The sequence below is a fragment of the Rhinolophus sinicus genome, chromosome 17 (genome assembly GCF_057876585.1).
Source record: "Rhinolophus sinicus isolate RSI-liver-muscle chromosome 17, RSI-T2T, whole genome shotgun sequence".
Taxonomy (NCBI): Eukaryota; Metazoa; Chordata; class Mammalia; order Chiroptera; family Rhinolophidae; genus Rhinolophus; species Rhinolophus sinicus.
In genome coordinates, this window is record NC_142517.1 from 113326319 (window position 1) to 113345899 (window position 19581).

The window sequence follows — 19581 nt, forward strand, 5'->3', positions numbered from 1 at the left end:
ACACTATCTCCTGGTCGTAACTCTCTGGAAAGCACAACTAACATAAAACCACCAATTTAAAAAGTTGTGTACAGGCTTATGTCCATACAAAGAACAGCAATGTGCCAAGCAGTTGTATCTGTAATAACCAAAGCTGCTAACAACCAGAACGCTTCCTAGGTGAATAGATAAACACCTTATGGGATATCCATACAGTGGGATGCTTGCTAACCAGCAATTAAAAAAAAGAGAACTATTGAAACAAGCAACATGAATCTCTCTCAGCATAAAATTCCATTATGCCAAGTAAAAGAAGCCAGACTCCTTCCCTTAAAAAAGAATACACTGGATGATTTAATTCATATAAAATTCCAGAATATGCAAACTAGAGTGACAGAAAGCAGATTGTTTACCGGAACATGGGAAGATAAGGGTGAGAAAAATCAGAGGCACAGGCCACTTTTGGGTCTGACAGATATGTTTACTGTCTTGATTGTGGTGATGGCTTCAAGGGTGTACACGTATGTCAAATCTTATCAAAATGTATACTTTGAAATGTTTAGTTTACTGTGTGTCAATTAGTTTCCAATAAAACTTTTTAACATTGTGCACTAGGCAAGAGGCATCTCCCCCTGCCTCTCCTAACTTCTAATCATATTGTCCTCATAAGGCGAAAGGAAACCGAAAACACTATTCTTCTAACCTCATTGACAAGCTTCGCTTGACCAGGCTTACTTAAGTTTTGTTTAAATGGAGGTCATGATACTTTGAGAGAGAACGGGTTTGCAGTGCAGGATCCCAATGTCTGACCGTCCTTCACCAGGCAGGAACACAAGATCACTGGGGCAGTACGCACAGACGAGACAGGCAAACCCACGGTCCCAGCACTCACACTGCACTGGCACCTCGTAAACAGTCAGTGATCTTCTTAGTTGGCTCCACGCCCCAGTGAAACACTAGTGGCGCAGTCCGACTGTCACGGCCCTTAGGATGAGGCTATGCAGCCTTGTGTCCTAACTAAGCAGAGGAAGGTGAAGCCTGCTTTGATTCTCTCCACCAGTCCGTTACCAGGTGAGAACTTTCCATTCCAATGTGAGGAAGGCTGTCACAGGTGAGCCAGTCTACAGAGCAAGAGCATTGGTCCCAAAGACTGTCACAATTGGCAGATCCCATCTCAAATATGTTCAGATGAGGGCAAAGGGAAGAGCTCTAGCCCAAAGTTGGCAACTGGAAATAAATGTCTAGCTGGAAGGAAAACATCAGCCAGAAGAGATATGTGGCCACCTTTACCCAAAGGAAGCAAGCCTGGCTACCTCAGCACTCCTGACCAGGCTGCAGGAGTAACTGTGAAGAAAACCCACCCTCCTGGAAGCTCCCCTTACTACTGCAGCCTTCGTGGTCCTATCTAACCAATTTATATCTGCAATGGGGCACAATAGTCTTGTATTTACGATAACCACGAGCCAGCAGACTTCACCACTGTGACACCTTCAAATACCAGGTAAGCAGAACTCTTTCTGTGGAATAACAGAACTTTAACAGAGAAGACTCTCAACAGTGTGAGAAACTCCAGCAGGGTCAACACTCAGGTTGTGTTCCGTACAGCGCTGATCACCTTGACGAAGATGCACACTGCTCATGTACAAAACCTCTGAGTCCTTTATTAGCATCTGGAGATGGGCAGTACATACAATTAACAGCCTCACACCAGCTACAGAAGTACAGAGAACCGACACTGTCCTTCAGAACAAGGCTCTCAGAGCAATTTACGGTGCTGTCTGCTCTGAACTTCCACAAAACCCAACTCGGACACACGCAGGACAGACAATATAATAATTTCACTTTGAAATGGTTCTTAAGCAATGCCATTAATTGATAATTCAAACTTTCCAGAGTGTGAGACGTGGCAGGTCTCTGGGTGCCATGGCACTGCCATAAAAGGCCATCAGGCATTTGAAGGCCAGACAGTAAGAACCGGCGGGGCGCGGGGGGAGGTTTGACTTTCAGTGTAGATAACAGACGGTCCAAGTGGATAATTTCAGTCCAGGCTCAGTATGGGTCCTACAGAAATCCACCAGATAAACAGAGTTTACAAACCAGAAAGCTGGAAAATGCCAGCTATCACTTGTTACTGACTCCTACTGGTAGACACGGAGGCACTGGGAGTCATTTATAACACAGCAAGTTTAAGAGGGAGATGCCTGGAAGAATGGAATTCACTGTGTCAGATCCACTCTGATCCTCTCGTGACACGGTGCCATGGGTCCCTCTGCTTTCACATGTGAATTAAGAATTGCTTCCTTTATTTCAATGTTCCATTTTGAAAATAACCAAACCCTTCCCCCGAACCCCATCATTCTTCATAAATTCTGTTTGCAAAGTTCTGATTCTTCTGGATCTAGACTTTTTCCTTTCGCTTCAATTTTGATACCTTCTTGACAGTCCCGTTCTTATTCAGAAGCTTTAGGACACGATCTTTATGATCTAAAACCTTAAGCATGGAGTCTCTGGCCTCGCTGATTTGATCCATCACAAGTTTACACCTCTGCATATTTCCCTGAAACAAAGACATGAAATCAGTAACCAGTAATCTTGACTGTGGATTGAGGCCATTTTGAGGCTTTCACATAGATACATGTTTTAGTGTTTCTTGGTAATGTAGGCTGAAGCAAACAATTGGTTTTTATTAAAGGTATTAGCGGATGAGGGAGGGAAAAGGAGAAGCCAGATTTTACAGTATACAACTCCATAAAGCGGATGATTAAAAGGGGAAGGGCTCATTCAAACCTGGATTAGCTCATTTATTCGGTGCAGGTCATCATCGGTTGCTGCCTTTTTCTTTGGGATAATCCCTTCCTGCAGGTTGGTGAGTCTTTCATAAACATCATGTTCAAGATTCGTCTGCAACACACAAGGGGAAGGCATCGTGACTTCAGAGATACTTTTCTTTCTCAACTTCAGGCAAATACACCCACTTGAATCCCCTTGTAAACCAGTATGAGGGCTATTCGGGTGATGAAATCCTTCTTCTCAATGACTAAGGTGTACGGAAGCTTCAGTAACGGAAACTGATCAATAACAATTCACATTACAATTTGCTGTAATTCAGAGCCCATCTCCAAGGGTAAATTTATAATTTGTCTGGAAAACAAGTCAACAAGTTTCACAGAAATGTGCTTCTCTGATAATTATGAACCTAGCCATGGCACTACTTTTTAAATTTTTTTTTAATATACTTGTAACAGACAATGTTTTTCAGATCACAGCTACTCCAAAGACAGAAAAATTTCATGAGGTTGTCTTGATCGTCTCACCCTCACCTTGTTGGTGAGGGAGAGATTCCTGCCCTAGGGTTCTGGAAATGGTTGAGCCCCCACTGACACTGGAGAGACGAGATCAATCTCAGTTTACTAGTCAGTGTGCTCACAGCCCAGGGGAGGAAGACACTGCATGCCATCCGTGGCCACGGGGGTTGTACTCAGGAACAGAGTGAACAAGCAGGGGCTGCAGGAGGCAGGTGCTGCAGTGTCAAGAAGGAGAGGGTCCCTGGTTCCCAGGAGGATGTGACTGGCTTATCTGAACATCACACGTTGGCAGCGAACTGAAGGCTAATGCTCAGCGAGAAGAGGGAACTGTGCCTGGTCCCAGGGATAAGGAGAAGAGTGGGTACGAGGGGCTTCCAGTGAGGCCATCTGAGGCTCTCTGTTTCACCAGTCATGACAACACATAATACTGAAACTTAACCGTAGGTCTCACACCACAGGTGTTCAGGTATATTTTGATTCTGGGTACCAGAACTAAGATGTATTTAGAGCATAATTACATATTACATAGCACACATAAAAATTCTATCATTACCCATGTTAACTGGGAATGTTTCAGAATTACTCAGAAGACAATGCTCTGTGAATTCAGAGAGCTCCAGCATCTGTCCCTCTCTTCAGCAGGATGTAACAACTCTACACTCCACCTACCAGCTGTAGCAACTGGGCAGCGCAGAGGTGGACTTTCCAGCCTTGGGCACGACAGGACACTCCTTTCTGATTAGCTATTTCCTGCAGCATAGCTTTTTTCTCCTCTGAAACCACAAAAAAATAAAAAGGACAATTCAATTTTTAGAAAGCTAAAATGCTTAGTGTTCGAAAAGCCACTTAAGCACTACTATTTTATCAAGAATTTCTTTATTGGGGTCAGCCCAGTGGCTCAGGTGGTTAGAGCTCCGTGCTGCTAACGCCGAAGGCTGTCGGTTTGATTCCCACATGGGCCAGTGGGCTCCCAACCACAAGGTTGCCGGTTCGACTCCTGCAAGGGATGGTGGGCTGCGCCCCCTGCAACTAACAACTGGTAACTGGACAGCTGAGCTGCACCCTCCACAACTACGATTGAAAGGACAACCTGACTTGGAAAAAATCCTGGAAGTACACACTGTTCCCCAATAAAGTTCTGTTCCCCTTCCCCAATAAAAAAAATCTAAAAAAAAAAAAAAAAAACTAAAGAAAAACTGAAAAAAAAAAGAATTTCTTTACTTAAGTATCTTTAAATAATTGCTTTCCATTTAAGTCATGAGGAATAGAGGTCAACATGAAGAAAAGCTCTCTCTTTTTGCGCACTCCAGAGGAGTGCTTTGAAGACATGCTGATAATCTAGTGAGTTCAAAAGACAGCGAGTTATTAGTCTAACCTCTTAAAGGAGGGAAAATGATCTTTAGTGGGTTGGAGCCCTGCTCATTTGTGATGCTTGTTAAGCATGTGGAGAGTTGGGCATTAAGTCTTAAAAACTCTTTGGTGTTATCTAGATCTTTGAGAAATCACAGGAATCAAATTTGAATAACGTTTAAACTTGGATAGAAAAGTCCAGAAATCAGAATTGTAGAATATACCGTGTTTCCCCGAAAATAAGACTGACCCGGACAATCAGCTCTGATGCGTCATTTGGAGCAAAAATTAACATAAGTCTTATATTAATTTTTGCTCCAAATGACGCATCAGAGCTGACTGTCCGGGTCAGTCTTATTTTCGGGGAAACATGATATTTGAAATGGATCATTTGTACTAGAGAGAGACAAACTAGAATTGAGGGGTACTTGTCAAAAGTGAATTTAGCTATACCTGGGAAGTTTTAATTATTGTGTAATTAAGACAAAATATATTTACACACTAGATGGATAATTAAAAATTATTTTTAAGAATTAAAAAATTATTTTATTATTTAAAAAATTAATCTTTAAAAAGCCAATCTGATTTGTCAAAACCCGTAGAATGTGTATCACCCAGACTGAACCCTAGTGTAAATGATGACCTTTGGGTAATGTAACAAACGCAGCACCGTGGTGGGGATGCTGAAAGTGGGGCAGGCTGTGCGTGTGGTGACGGGGTGTGTATGGGAAATGTCTGTATCTTCTGCTCAATTTTGTTGTGAATCTATCACTGTTCTAAAAAGTCCATCAATTAAAAAAAAACAACCTATTTAGCAGGCAAATATTAGCATGCCTATGATTAAGCAATCTTTAAACTTTCTGAGGTAACTGTGGCCTTTCATGCAGTTGTATGAAATAACAGAGACCCAGTGCGCCCTTAACCCAGCTCCCCAACAGCAACACCCTGCAAACCACACACAGCATCACAGCCACGACACTGACAGTGCGCTGACCTACAGATTTCATTTTTTAGATGTATTGTGTATTTCATTATAAGCGTTAAAAACACTTTTTAGTTTGAAATAAAGATTCATAGGAAGTTGCGAAGATAATAGAGAGATATATCTGATAAGGGACTTTTATCTAGGAAGTCTTACAACTCAATAATAAAAAGACAAACCACAGTTAAAAGGGCAAAGAATCCAAATAGACATAAAGATGTTCAGTATCATGAGGCATTAGGGAAATGCCAATCAAAGCCCCACTGAGGTACTACTTCCCACCCACCAGCATGTGATAAATCAGAAACCGGGTAAGTCATGGTGAGGACGTGGAGAAATCAGATGCCTCATGTATTGCTGATGGGAAAGTAAAATGTATTCGCTTTGGAAAAGTCTAGCAGTTCCTTAAAGGTTAAATACAGAGTCACTAAACAACCCAGAAATTTCATTCCCAAGAGAAATGAAAACAGATATCCACACAAAAATTTGTACACAAATGCTCATAGCATCATTTTCATAATCATTAACACATGGAAACACACAAATGCCCAAGTGATGAGTGGATAAAATGGGTATATCCATAAACTACATTATTATTTGGCAAGAAAAAGGAATGATGTACTGATACGTGCTACAACATGGATGTACCTTGAAAACATTATGCTCAGTGAAATGAGCCAGTCACACAGACTGTGGATTATGATTCCACGCATATGAAATCTCCAGCATTGGGAAATCAAGAAATGGAAAGTAGGTCAGATGCTGCCTAGGGTTGGGGTGAGGAAGGAGTGAAGATGGCGAGACTGGGGATGAAGGTCAAGGGGTGTAGAGTCTCTTACTGGGATGATAAAAATGTTTTAAAACTAGTGATGTGCACAACTCTGTGAATACACTAAAAATGGAATTGTACATTTTAACAGGTGAATTGTATGCTACGTAAATTACACCTCAATAAAGGTATTAGAACAAGACAGTAAAGAGAGGTCAAGTTTGTCCCACTGGTTACATCTTCCATCATAACTATAGTACAGTTCAAACCCAGGAAATCATTCCTGATGTGCAGTGTGAGTGTAGTTCTTTGTAATTTGTCATGTGCGCAGATTCACGTGATCACCACTGCGAGACTCAGAGCTAGTACACAGCAACACAGAGGTCTTCCATGCTACATCTTACGGCCACACCACCCCTTCCCACATTACCCCCAATCATTCTCCATCTGTATCAGTTTGTCAGATAGGACTCAGATTGTGGGTGTCCCTTTAAGGCCAGCTTTCCCCACCAAGCACAAGTGTATGCCCTCGAGACCGACCCAAGCTGTCCCACAGCAAGTTCTTCCCTTTGCATTCCTGAGTCAATGGTACCAGGTGGTTGAATCATTTGTCTATTGACAGTCACCTGTGTTGTTTTCAGTTTTGGGCTATTACAAAAAGTTGCTATGAACACCAGTGTACAGATTTTTGTGTGGACACAGGTTTTCTTCTTCTTGGATAAGTGCTCAGGAGTGCAACTGTCAGATCATATAGTAAGGGTATATTTTGTTTTTATGAAACCGCCAAAGAATTTCTAGAGTAGCTCAGCCATGTACGAGAGTTCACTTGCTGTATGAGAGTGCTCTGCTAACTTGCTCCCCAGTGAGACTGGTGAAAATTAAAATAAAAACCCCATCTAAACTCTGGGAAAGGTCCTAAGGGCAAATAGCAAATGCAGAAACATACTAAAATGTGGTAAGAACAGCAAGTCTGTGGTGTCTGGACAGACTGTTCCCTCTCCTCCTCCCTCCCAGCTCAGTGAGGCAGAGCCCACTGCAGACGGCTATGCAGGGCACCCCTCCCTCCAGCTGGGCAGAGGGCTTTCTGCCCAGGAGGAACAGCACTTCTTATCCTGCCTCCACTGCATGTACGTCACAGGTGAGTACAATCAAGATGTGGGGGCTCCCTTCTGCTCAACCCCCACTTGTGGAATGGACTGTTCCTGAGGCAAGATGCGCTGAGAACACTGGGGCGCTGGGAGCCCTCTTTGAGGCAAGCCAGGAGGCTCCCAGCTGCTCAGTCCTCTGCCCCTGCACTCAGCACTCACTCACCGTCTAGAGAACTGGGTGTTTATTACTCAGAGAAGGTGGCCAGTGTCTCCACCCCCGTCTCCATAGACCTAAGTTCAGAGAGTCTGCCTGTGGGGAGAAACAGGCCATAAAACTGGTAGCTTCTAATCTCTTCCCAGAGGGATGGACTCCATTTGCAAAATGGTGTGAAGTTCAAACAGAAAGGTGCTCCCACGAACAGTGAGAGGCTGTAGTGCAACACAGGAGAGGAAATTCTTACATCTAATGAAGACACAGCCTAGACTATGGGCTGACTAGTTTGCAGGAGAAAACAGAGTGGGGAGGGGGAGAAGCCCTCCCGGGGTCAGAACAAATACCAAACACCAACCTCACAAATTACTGTGGCAATCAGCTACCATTCGACTGGGTTAGTTTGCAGAGGAATTTAATTTCTGTTACAGGGCAAACTCCAGCATGTGCTCTGTTCTAGTAGAGCAAATGACAAACAATTTGTGAAGTTTATCAGCTGGGTAGAACCCAGTTCCACTCTTTCCCAGGATGACTGTGGGCACACTGGATGCTATGACTCCCTGAGGAGGAACATTAGAGGCTGAACACTGGGTGGTGGGGGTAGAGGTGGTAAGACTTCATTAAAACAATCCCAGCAGTCACTAAACAAATAAACAAGCAAATAGTAACGGGGGGGGGGGGGGAGAGAATGAAGACCAGTACCCAGAGATGCTATAAAATTATCTACAGTATTCAGTTTCCAACAAAAAAGACGCAGGCAAAGGAAACAGGAAAAGCATGACGCATCCATGGGGTGGGGGGAATGAAGGCACCAGAAACTGCTTGTGAGAGTGACCAATGTCAGACTTACTGGAAAAAAGTAGCCATTATAAGTAAATTCACGGAATGAAAGAAAAGCATGAGTGAAGTAAAAGGTATGATGATCATGTCACATTAAATAGAAAATGTCAAAGAGAAAGGAAAAAAACTAACAAACAGAAATTCTAGAATTGAAAAGTACAATAAATAAAAATTTACAAAATCCACTACAGGGGATCAACAGATCTGAACTGGTACGAAAAGGAATTAGCAAATTTGAAGACAGATCGACAGATATTATGCAAGCTGAAGAGCTGAGAGAAAAAGACTGAAGAATAATGAACAGGGCCTCAGACAAATGTGAGACACCACTAAAAGCACCAACATATGTGTACTGGGAATACAAGAAGGAAAAGAGAAAGGAGAAGGAAGAATATTCCAAGATAAAAAATGGCCGAAAATTTCTCAAATTTACTGAAACCCCACCCCCTCCACACATACACACACAAAAACAACTTATACATCCAGGGAGCTCAAGGAATTCCAAGTATGATAAATGCAAAAATACCCACAAAAAGACACATCATAGTAAAAATATTAAGTCAAAGTTGCGAAAATCTTAAAAGTAACAAGAGGAAAAATGATGCATCACTTACAAGGTAACCCCAGTAAAATGAGTTCTCAGGAGAAATAATGGAGGCCAGCAAGCAGTGGCATAACATATTAAAAAAGCTCAAAGGAATGTATGAGATCTAGTTTCTCCATATCCTCACCAGCATTTGGCACTATCAGTATTTTATTTTAGCTGTTTTGGTAAGTGTGTAGTGACATCTCAATTTAAATTTCTCTAATGGCTGGTGAGGTTAACTTAGGAAAAAAAAAAAAAAAAAGAGGTTGTTTTCTGTTCCCGAATCCAATCCAGACACCTCATTACATTTACTTATCTCCCTAGACTCCTCTTGGCTTGATTATTTCTCCGACTTTCCTTGCTTCTGATGACTTTGACAGTTTTGAAGAGTACTGATCAAGTATTTTGTAGGATGCCTTTCTATTTGGATGTGTCTAATGTTTTTCTTAGGGTTAGACTGTAGTTATGTTTTTGAGAGACATACGGGGAAGTACAATTGCTCTCGTAGCCTGTGATGGGTGCATATTATTTTCACCTAGCTGAGGTGGTGTCAGGTGTCTTCATTGTAAAGTTACCTGTACCCCAACCTCCTCTCCACACAGGACAACTTTGTGCAGCCCACACAAAAGGACTATGCTTTATGTTCCCTTGAATATCTCATGTGCTTGTCAATGGTGTATACCTCTTCGGTGAAATGTCTTTATGCCTTCCTCCATTTCTAATTGGATTATTGTTTTTATTTACTGTTAAGTTTTAAGACTTCCTAATATATATTCTAGATATGAGTTCTGTACGAGATATGTGGTTTGCTAATATTTCCACGCAGTTTATAGCTTTTCTTTTCATCCTCCTAACGAGGTCTTTCACAGATAAAAAGTTTTATTTATTTATTTATTTATTTAAGTCAAGTTGTTGTCCTTTCAATCTTAGTTGTGGAGGGTGCTGTTCAGCTTCAAGTTGTTGTCCTTTCAGTCTTAGTTGTGGAGGGTGCAGCTCAGCTACAGGTCCAGTTGCCGTTGCTAGTTGCAGGGGGCACAGCCCACCATCCCTTGCGGGAGTCAAACCGGCAACCTTGTGGTTCAGAGGACACACTCCAACCAACTGAGCCATCCGGGAGCTCAGCAGTAGCTCAGTTCAAGGTGCCATGTTCAATTTTAGTTGCAGGGGGCGCTGCCCACCATCCCTTGCGGGACTCGAGGAATTGAACTGGCAACCCTGTGGTTGAGAGCCCGTGCTCCAACCAACAACTGAGCCATCCGGGAGGCAGCTCAGCTCAAGGTGCCGTGTTCAATCTTAGTTGCAGGGGGCAGAGCCCACCATCCCTTGCGGGACTCGAGGAATTGAACTGGCAACCTTGTGGTTGAGAGCCCACTGGCCCATGTGGGCAGCCTTCGGAGTTAGGAGCACGGAGCTCTAACCACCTGAGCCACCGGGCCGGCCCCTAAAAAGTTTTTATGAAGCCCAATTTATTCTTTTTTTTTTTCCTTCATAGATGTTTTTAGTGTCATATCTAAGAACTGTTCATTACGTCCTAGGCCCAGGCGACTTTATACCAGGTATTCTTCTAAAAGTTTTACAGTTTTACATTTCATATTTAAACCTGTTATTCATTTTGAGTTCAGTTTTGTACAAGATGTGAGGATTAAGTGGAGGTTGTGGGTTGTTTTGTTTTTGAACTTACAGGTGTCTAGCATCATTTGTTAAAAGGACTTTCCTTCACCACTGAATAGCTTCTGCACTCTGGTCAAAAATCAGTCGAGCATGTTTGTGTGCATCTATTTCTGCATTTTCTATTCTATTACAGTCATATATACATCTGTCCCCTGCAAATACCACAAAGTTGTGATTACCGTAGCTAAATCACAGGCTTTAATATTGGTAAGAATGATTAATTTTTCATGATTATTTTACTTATTCTTGCTCCTGTGCCTTTTCACATAAAGTTTAAAATAAGCTTTACCATGTTTACAAAAACATTTCTGTGATTTTGGTAGGAACTGTATTAAACTTATTGATCAATCTAGGGAGAATTGATACCTTTATGTTGAGTTTTCTAATCCATGAACATTGTATGTCTCTTCATTTATTTAGATGCTTTTTTGTTTCTTTCATAGTAGTTTGCAGTTTTTAGCAAACACAACTTGAACATGTTTTGCTAGATTTATACCTAAGTATATCATTTTGGGGAGAACTATAAATGGCATTATGTTTTCAAAATCATAAGGTCATTCCAAGTATCTAAAATTACAACTGATGATACCGTGTCCTGTGACTTTGCTGAATTTACTAGTTCCTAGAGTTTTTTCAAAGAATCCCTTGAGATTTTCTACAGAGACAATGACATCATCTGCAAATCAAGACAGTTTTATTTATTCCTTTCCAACCTGTATAGTCTTATCTTTTTCTTGCCTTACGGTGCAGCTAGAACTTCTAGTTCAATGTGGAGTAAGAGTGATAGCCTGGTCTTTTTGTTAATCTCAGGTCGAAAGCATTCAGTCTCTCACCAATAAGTGTAATCTCAACTACGTTTTTTATAGACTTTATCAAGTTGAGAAAGTCTTTATCTTATTTTTCAGAGTTTTTATCACAAAAAAGTGTTGAGGACTGGCCTGGTGGCTCAGGCGGTTGCAGCTCCGTGCTCCTAACTCCGAAGGCTGCCGGTTCAATTCCCACATGGGCCAGTGGGCTCTCAACCACAAGGTTGCCAGTTCAACTCCTCTAGTCCCGCAAGGGATGGTAGGCTCTGCCCCCTGCAACTAAAATTGAACATGGCACCTTGAGTTGAGCTGCCTCCAGGATGGCTCAGTTGGTTGGAGTGTGGGTTCTCAACCACAAGGTTCCCAGTTTGATTCCTTGAGTTCCACAAGGGATGGTGGGCAGCGCCTCCTGCAACTAAGATTAAACACGGCACCTTGAGCTGAGCTGCCACTGAGCTCCCGGATGGCTCAGTTGGTTGGAGTGCGGGCTCTCAACCACAAGGTTGCCGGTTCTACTCCTGCAAGGGATGGTGGGCTGCGCCCCCTGCAACTAGCAATGGCAACTGGACCTGGAGCTGAGCTGCACCCTCCACAACTAAGACTGAAAGGACAACAACGTGACTTGGAAAAAAATCCTGGAAGTACACACTGTTCCCCAATAAAGTCCTGTTCCCCTTGCCCCATAAAATCTTTAAAAAAAAAAAAAAAAAAAAGTGAATTTTGTCAAATAATTTTTCTGTATCAGTTATATGATCATGTGATTTTTCTTCTTTAGCTTTTGTTGTAGAATGAATTGTGTCCCCTGCAAAAGATATGCTGAATTCCTAACCTGTGGTACCTATGAATGTGATATTATTTATAAGTAGGGTCTTTGCAGATGTAATCAAGTTAACAAGTAGCCATACTGAACCCTAAATCTAATGAGTAATGTCTTATGAGGATGGAGAGAGCTTATATACACAGGGAAGAACACTGTGTAGAAATGGAGGCAGAAACTAGAGTGATGCAGTTGCAGGCCAAATAATACCAAGGATTGCTGGCAGCCACCAGAAGCTACAAAAAGGTAAGGAAGGATTCTCTTCTACAGGCTTCAGAGTGTGATCCTGCTAATACCTTGATTTTGGACTTCTAGCCTCCAGAACTTCTATATTCATGAGAAATATTGATAATGTAGGTTTCAATATTTGTATTCTTTTTTATATCAGGGAAATACCAACTTCATAAAATGAATTTGGAAGTGTTCCATTCTATACTTTGAAAGAGATTGTGAAAACCTGATGTTGACTGTTCATTTAAACATTTGATAGAATTTCCCAGTAAAAGTATCTGAGCCTAGAGATTTCTGTTTGGAAGTTTTTAAATAATGGATTCAATTTATTTAATATATAGGCTATTCAGATTTTCCATTTGTTTATGGTGAGTTTTGGTAGTTCGTGCTTCTGTAGATACTGACTCATTTCATCTGAGTGAATACGGACATAAAGGTGTTCACAGTATTTCCTTATTATGCTTTTAATGGCTGCAGCACAATCTGGAGTGATACCCTGTTTCATTCCTGATAGTCATAATCTGTCTTCTATTTCTTCTTTCGGCAGCATTTAGTGCTATAAATTTCCCTGTTGGCACTGCTTTAGTTGCCTCCCACATATTTTGGTATGCTGTATTTTATTTTCGTCTTCATTCAGTTTATGTATTTTTAATAATTTCTCTTGAGAGTTCCTCTTTGACCCATTACTTAAAAGTGTGTTAATTTTCATGGTTTGGATATTTTTTTTGTTATCTCTATTATTGGTTTCTAATTTGATTCCATTATGGTCAATGAAGACAACTCTGTATGATTTCAATTATTTTAAATCTGTTGAGGTTTGTTTTATGATCCAGGACACAGTCTGTTGCGTGGCACTTGAGAGAGTATGTATTCTGCTGCATTCTACAAGTGTTTATTAGATGTTGATTTGTAGTATTCAGTTCTATATCCTTGCTGGTTTTGTCAAGTATAAGGTGTGATAAAAAAAATACGGTGAATGTTTGTATTAATAAAATTTATTACAGTAAAAGACAGTACCATTAATCCCCCTCAAAATACTCCCGCTCACTTTGAACACACTTATCCCATCGTTCTTGCCACTTTCTGAAACAGTTCTGGAAGTCCTCTTTCGTGAGTGTCTTCAGTTGCGCTGTCGTGGCTGCCTTGTTGTCCTGAATTGATTCAAAACATTTACCTTTCATGGTCATTTTGACTTTGGGGAAGAGCCAGAAGTGTCAGATCCAGTGAATAAGGACACACTGTGATGAGGACACACTGTAATGTTTTTGACAGAAACTGCCGTATACCAGAAATGATGTGTGACACAGAGCCTGTCCACTGTGATCAAAAGATACAGTGAATGCTGCTGCTGAGTGCCATCCAATGGAAAGGCAGGGATCTTCAATACGGAAGCAGCGCTCTGAACCTTAGTAACAATGCGTGATAAGTTTCAACTTGTTCGGCACAGTCAGTCAGGTGTGAGCTACAGTTGAGAGAAGGTGTTTTAAAGTGTGCCATAAATCATCCTCCATCATGACAACACTCCGTGTCACACATCACTTCCGGTATACAGCAATTTGTCACATAAAAATATTACGGCGTGTCCTCATCCACCTTATTCAACGATCTGGCACCGTGAGCCTTCTGGATCTTCCCTAAAGTCAAAATGATTCGAGGCAGCCACAAAAGCACAACTAAAGATACTCATGAAAGAGGACTTCCAGAACTGGTTCAGAAAGTGGCAAGAACAATAAGTGTGTTCAAAGTGAGGGGTAGTATTTTGAGGGGGATTAATGGCAATGTGTTTTTTACGGTAATAATTTTATTTAAACATTCCCCATATTGTTTGATCACACCTTGTACTTCTATCAATCGCTGAGAATGGGTTGTTGAAGTTCTCACTATAATTGTACATTTACCTACTTATTTTTTCATCTCTACTGTTTTTTGCTTCAGGTATTCTGAAGCTCTTGATCTTTGTTGCCTCTACATTTTTAAACAGTATATAACATCCTTCTTTGTCTCTAGTAATTTTCTTTCTTCTGAAGTCTACTTTTATTTGATATTAACAAAGCTACTCTTGCTTTTTTTGATTAGTTTTGCGTTGCCTATATTTCTCCATCTGTCAGTCTACCTACGTCATTGAATTTGAAGTGAACTTCTTATAGACAGAATATAGCTGAATATTTTTTTCCATCTACTCTGCCATTTTGTTTTAATTGGTATGTTCAGACTATTTACATTTAAGGTAATTTTAATATGTATAGCTAAGTCTGCCATGTTATTATTTGTTTTCTGTGCTTCTTGATCCTATTTCTCTTTTCTTTCCTGCCTGTGAATTACCTGACCAATTTTTTGTAGTCCATCAGGATTTATTTATATGTGATTTTAAAGCTCAGGCAAAGCAGTTCAACTAAAATTTAATAGTCAAGAGACTTGGCGCAAAGGTGATTAGTATGTATATATCCAAATGTGTAAGATTCAGGAATCATTAATAGTTTCAGTTGTCAAATTACCCTTCTTGATATAGTTATGAAGAGTGAGTCCCAATAAACAATGAGAATTTTTTAGTATGGCTTAACAGGGATGTTACCAGGGAGACCTTTAAATATTTTACTGCTATGATATGGAATTCTTGGGGTGTGAAGAGATGTTTAGGGGTCCATATCCTGCTTCCACCAAAGGTCAACACTCCATGACCTTTGGTAACCTCACCTTCTTCTCAAACCTCAGGGTATACTTATCAGACAAAAAAGCTGGGAAGTGCTGCCACCTCTGTATTTCCCTTAACTGTCAGGACCTTCATCTCTGCTCACAGGCAGTAGTCAGTCCCTTCCAACTATGACTCAAAATGAGGCTACAAGGAAAACTTCAGAGAAGTCTCCAAGTAGAATTTATGTGAGGGGGTGGGAAATATGACCAAGTCTCTGAAAACTCACACTTCTTTACACAATGACCACATCTGACACTTCAAGTCCATCAGTAGAAATATTTGCAAAGTACTAGCAGCCATTTTCATTATATGTGGGTTGTTTAAAATGTTATTCTTAAGACCAACAATAAAAACATGTATTGAGGGTTTGCTCTGATCATTTCTAGAGCTACACATATGTTAAACCAAAGGTCTTTTGGAAAATAAAATTTCTGAGGGCTTACGATGCATGTACACTGGAGCATCCTAGGGACGAATATGTACTATGCCAAATAACAATCTAGTACAGCTCTTCCCATAACTCCTCTGGAAGCTAAGGAGGTCATCTGCCACCACTTGGGGAGCTGGTAACACATGAATTTTACTAAAAACAAGGTTTTAACTTATTCATTAGACTGGGTTTCCAATCAAGTACACAACTTTCTGAAGCAGAAGATAATTTTCCAAATTTTATACTCAGAAACACATTTTGCCTAAGTTAAACACTGAAGTCTCAAGACTTTCTAACAAAATAATGAGGTTTTTTGGAAACTAGAAAGTTGTAATTCTGTGTTTCTATTCTACTGTGATTGATATATAGGCAAGTGAAAGACCAATTTCATGCATTGAGAGTGGCTGTTTCTGGGGGAAACTAACCTTTGACCCGGACGTCACTGTATCGCTGAAAGTGATGGTAAGCAGCTTTCCAGGGGTTCCGATAGTGACGGAGCAAAGTAATGGGAGGTCTTGGACGCACTGGGACATACCTCACACCCTCCTCATCTATTCAAAATAAAAAGAAGACATTAAAAAGCTTACTACATATTTGCAACAACCTTCCAGGTACAGTTCCAGTAAGTGAGCTGTAAACAGCTTCAGGGACGGACTCCCAACTTAAGTGGGAAAGCTGAACATGACAACAGTTAGTCTAAATGACCATTACCGATATACTCCTTGGGAGGAGACTTGCGCTTCTCAGCCTTCACCAAAAGACTTTTGGCAGTGGACTTCTCATCATCAGTGCTGTTTGTCTCCATCATATCCCCTTCTTCTGTTGAAATCACGTGCTGCTGCTTTCGAGGTTTTTTCCTTGGGGAGGCACCAGGTGGTAGGTCACTTGTAGGCATGGACAGGTTGTTAGCCAGCAGTGCAAGAGATGGAGACATGGTGTTAGCAGCCAGTGGAGGAACTGCTGTCGTAGGAGAAAGAGCACACATGTGTGAGAACCCCGACACAATGGAAAGCTTCACTTGATGCCCAGCAATGAGAATGATGAAGAAGACAGAACACAGAGATAACATGTGTTGACTTTTCTTTGTGCTGGGCACTGTGCTAAGCACTCTTAATTGCAGCAGAGGCTGCCAACTGCTTCCTAATACCTCAGACCTTCACCTTTGTTAGTACAAGGACCCTCACATTTAGATGGGCACACTGCCACTCAGCTGAAACACTGTATTTACTAGCCTCCCTGACAGTTAGGTGTGACCATATGTAATGAAAATAGAAGTGTTTTGTAGCACTTCCAGGAAGTTTCCTTGGAAACTTGTACAGTGTACAAGTGTCAGATGAGTACTACACTGACTGGATTATCACATTGTGAGGTACATAAATTTCTAATTACTATATTGTTTCGTACACCTGAAACAACAAAAAAGAGCATGATGGTCAAATGGCAGGAGTGGTAGAAGCGTGGATCCCTAATGATTTTATGGAGTCCACATCCCATCTCTGGACTGTCTGCCTCAGGATTTGCTCCAAGGGAGACAAAAATCTTATGTTCAAGTCATTATTTTTCAAGCCTTTTTGCATTAATTCCTAGCAGATAACCTATTAAATCAATCACATAATCTTAAAAATAATATGAATAAGTAGGCACTGTTTTATTATCCCCAATTTAAAGACAAGAAAATGGTACAAATGACACAAGTAAAGTGGCAGAGCTGGGAGCTGACAGAGGCAGCAGCACTCGCCTTCTGACTACCGCAGTGCACGGCCTTCAGACAAATGGCACTCACAACATGAAGTAAACATTTGTTTGGGCGTGTATGGATCATACATCCGGGGACTTAAAAATCATGACGAAAGTTCACCTCAACTCTTATTTTCACTCTGTCACTTCCTTGTGCCATCCTTTTTCTCCATCCTACCTTGGCCACCCAGTCCCAGTAGGCATACCCTAAACATTGTCATTACATCTCAATTTCTAGCATCTGAGTGTCCAGCCAAAACCAACACATCTTTCCAGGCCACTTTTCTTAGTAACAAGTCTCCAACAATCCGTAGGCGCCACTAGGAACTATTACTCATTAATCCTTTCTTTTTTTTTTTTGCTGTCCCTTATTCCTGTAAGGTCCTCTATCACTGCGTTTTGATTCTACCAGCAATTGTATTAGTTTTATTCATCCATTGTCCCTCCTCTTGCTTCACGGTATTCACTGTATTCACTAAGCAAAAGCACAACCGGTGAAAGCCAACTCTCTAACTAGCCTGCACCCATGTAGCTGAATGCTGCCAGAGAAAGATGCACAGCAAAGCTGACGGGTCTCCTGAACACGCTCACCAACTGCAAGTAGGCCCCTACTGCTGTGGGACAATCCTACCAGATGCACCAAGTCCACTCTCCACATGATCATTTCACACTTTCTCCTCACACCTTCAGCACGTCCTATACCATCCTTACTCTCAGCTGATGACCTTGCTTTCAACTTTACTGAAGAAACAAACAAACAAAAACAAACCCAGGAACAATCAGAAGAAAACGTCCACAAATTTATACTACCACATCTACCTAGTTTCTTGCATGGTGACCACGCAGTTCCTTTCTTTGCGTTTTCAGCAAAGACAGATCTTTTCACGTACACAATAGATCCCACCTACTGTCACCTCCTCAAATAGTGCCCCAGGAATTTTCATCTCTTTCTCCTGCATCATCAGTTCTTTCCTCTCTACTGGATTGTTCCCATTAACATACGACACTCACTTGTCCCATCTTAAAAATAACTTCCTCTTGACATCATTTCCTTTCAGATATTGCCCTTCCTTTTCCTATCCCTTTATAACAAATTCCTCCAGTGTTGTTTATACTCATTGTCTCCAATACTTCTCTCCAAGTTTCTCTTGAACCAACTCCCAGTCATACCGTGTTTCCCTGAAAATAAGACCTAGCCGGACAATCAGCTCTAATGTGTCTTTTGGAGCAAAAATTAAGACGCAGTCTTATTTCACTATAATATAAAACCAGGTCTTATATAAGACCAGGTATAATGTAATATAATATAATACTGGGTATAATATAACATAACATAATACTGGGTCTTACATTAATTTTTGCTCCAAAAGACACATTAGAGCTGATTGTCCGGCTAGGTCTTATTTTCGGGGAAACACGGTACTCTTATTTCATAAAATGAAAACTGCTCTTCTCAACATCTCCATGACCTCCACGCTGCTAAATCCAATGGTCACTGTGAGCTCAGCCCTTATCTTAACTGATCTCTCAGCAGCATGTGACCTGGCTGATTACTCCCTTTCCCCTGAAATATGTTTGTCCTGGTTTTCCAGGACACCACATACTCTTAAGTTTTATTTCTACTGCTCTGGCCCCTCCAGTCTCTTCTGCCTGCTTCTGCCTCCTCTCCCTCCTCAGAAAGTGCAGTACCCTAGAGGAGCTCCATCCACAACTGGTTGTGTTTTTCATCGGCACACATTCCTTAAGCGATCCATGGCTTTAAACATAATATATATATATAAAATCACAACTTCCAAATTTATGTCTGCGACTTCACTTTCTATTCCAAAAGCCAGGCTCATAAATCTAACCGCCTAAATTTTTGACGTCTCCATTTGGAGTTCTATCAGATACGTCAAACTTACCATATCAAAAACTAACTCCTAATTTTCCCTACAATATGTGGTCCTTCTGCAATCTTCCCTATCTCAGCTGATGGTAACTCCATGCTTCCAGTTACTAATACCAAAAATGTTGTAGTTGACCCTGATGATATTCTCTCACACTCAACATCCAATCTTAAATGAAACCCTCTCAGTTCTACTTTT

The 19581-nt window shown here is 41.1% G+C and overlaps 1 protein-coding gene across 4 annotated transcripts in view; it reads right to left on the reverse strand.

Annotated features, from left to right (window-relative positions):
- Positions 1 to 1615: 1615 nt before the first annotated feature.
- The window catches only part of SAP130 (Sin3A associated protein 130), a 93034-nt gene continuing 75068 nt past the window's right edge, over positions 1616 to 19581 (reverse strand). For all 4 annotated transcript variants that reach the window (XM_019718004.3, XM_019718005.3, XM_074334741.2 and 1 more), the window contains exons 17-21: positions 16469 to 16717; positions 16183 to 16308; positions 3954 to 4057; positions 2767 to 2880; positions 1616 to 2536 (exon numbers count right to left, since the gene is read on the reverse strand). In XM_019718004.3, the coding sequence (XP_019573563.1) occupies positions 2378 to 2536; positions 2767 to 2880; positions 3954 to 4057; positions 16183 to 16308; positions 16469 to 16717 (752 nt within the window). In that variant the 3' untranslated portion in view covers positions 1616 to 2377. The remainder of the gene's footprint in view (positions 2537 to 2766; positions 2881 to 3953; positions 4058 to 16182; positions 16309 to 16468; positions 16718 to 19581) is intronic.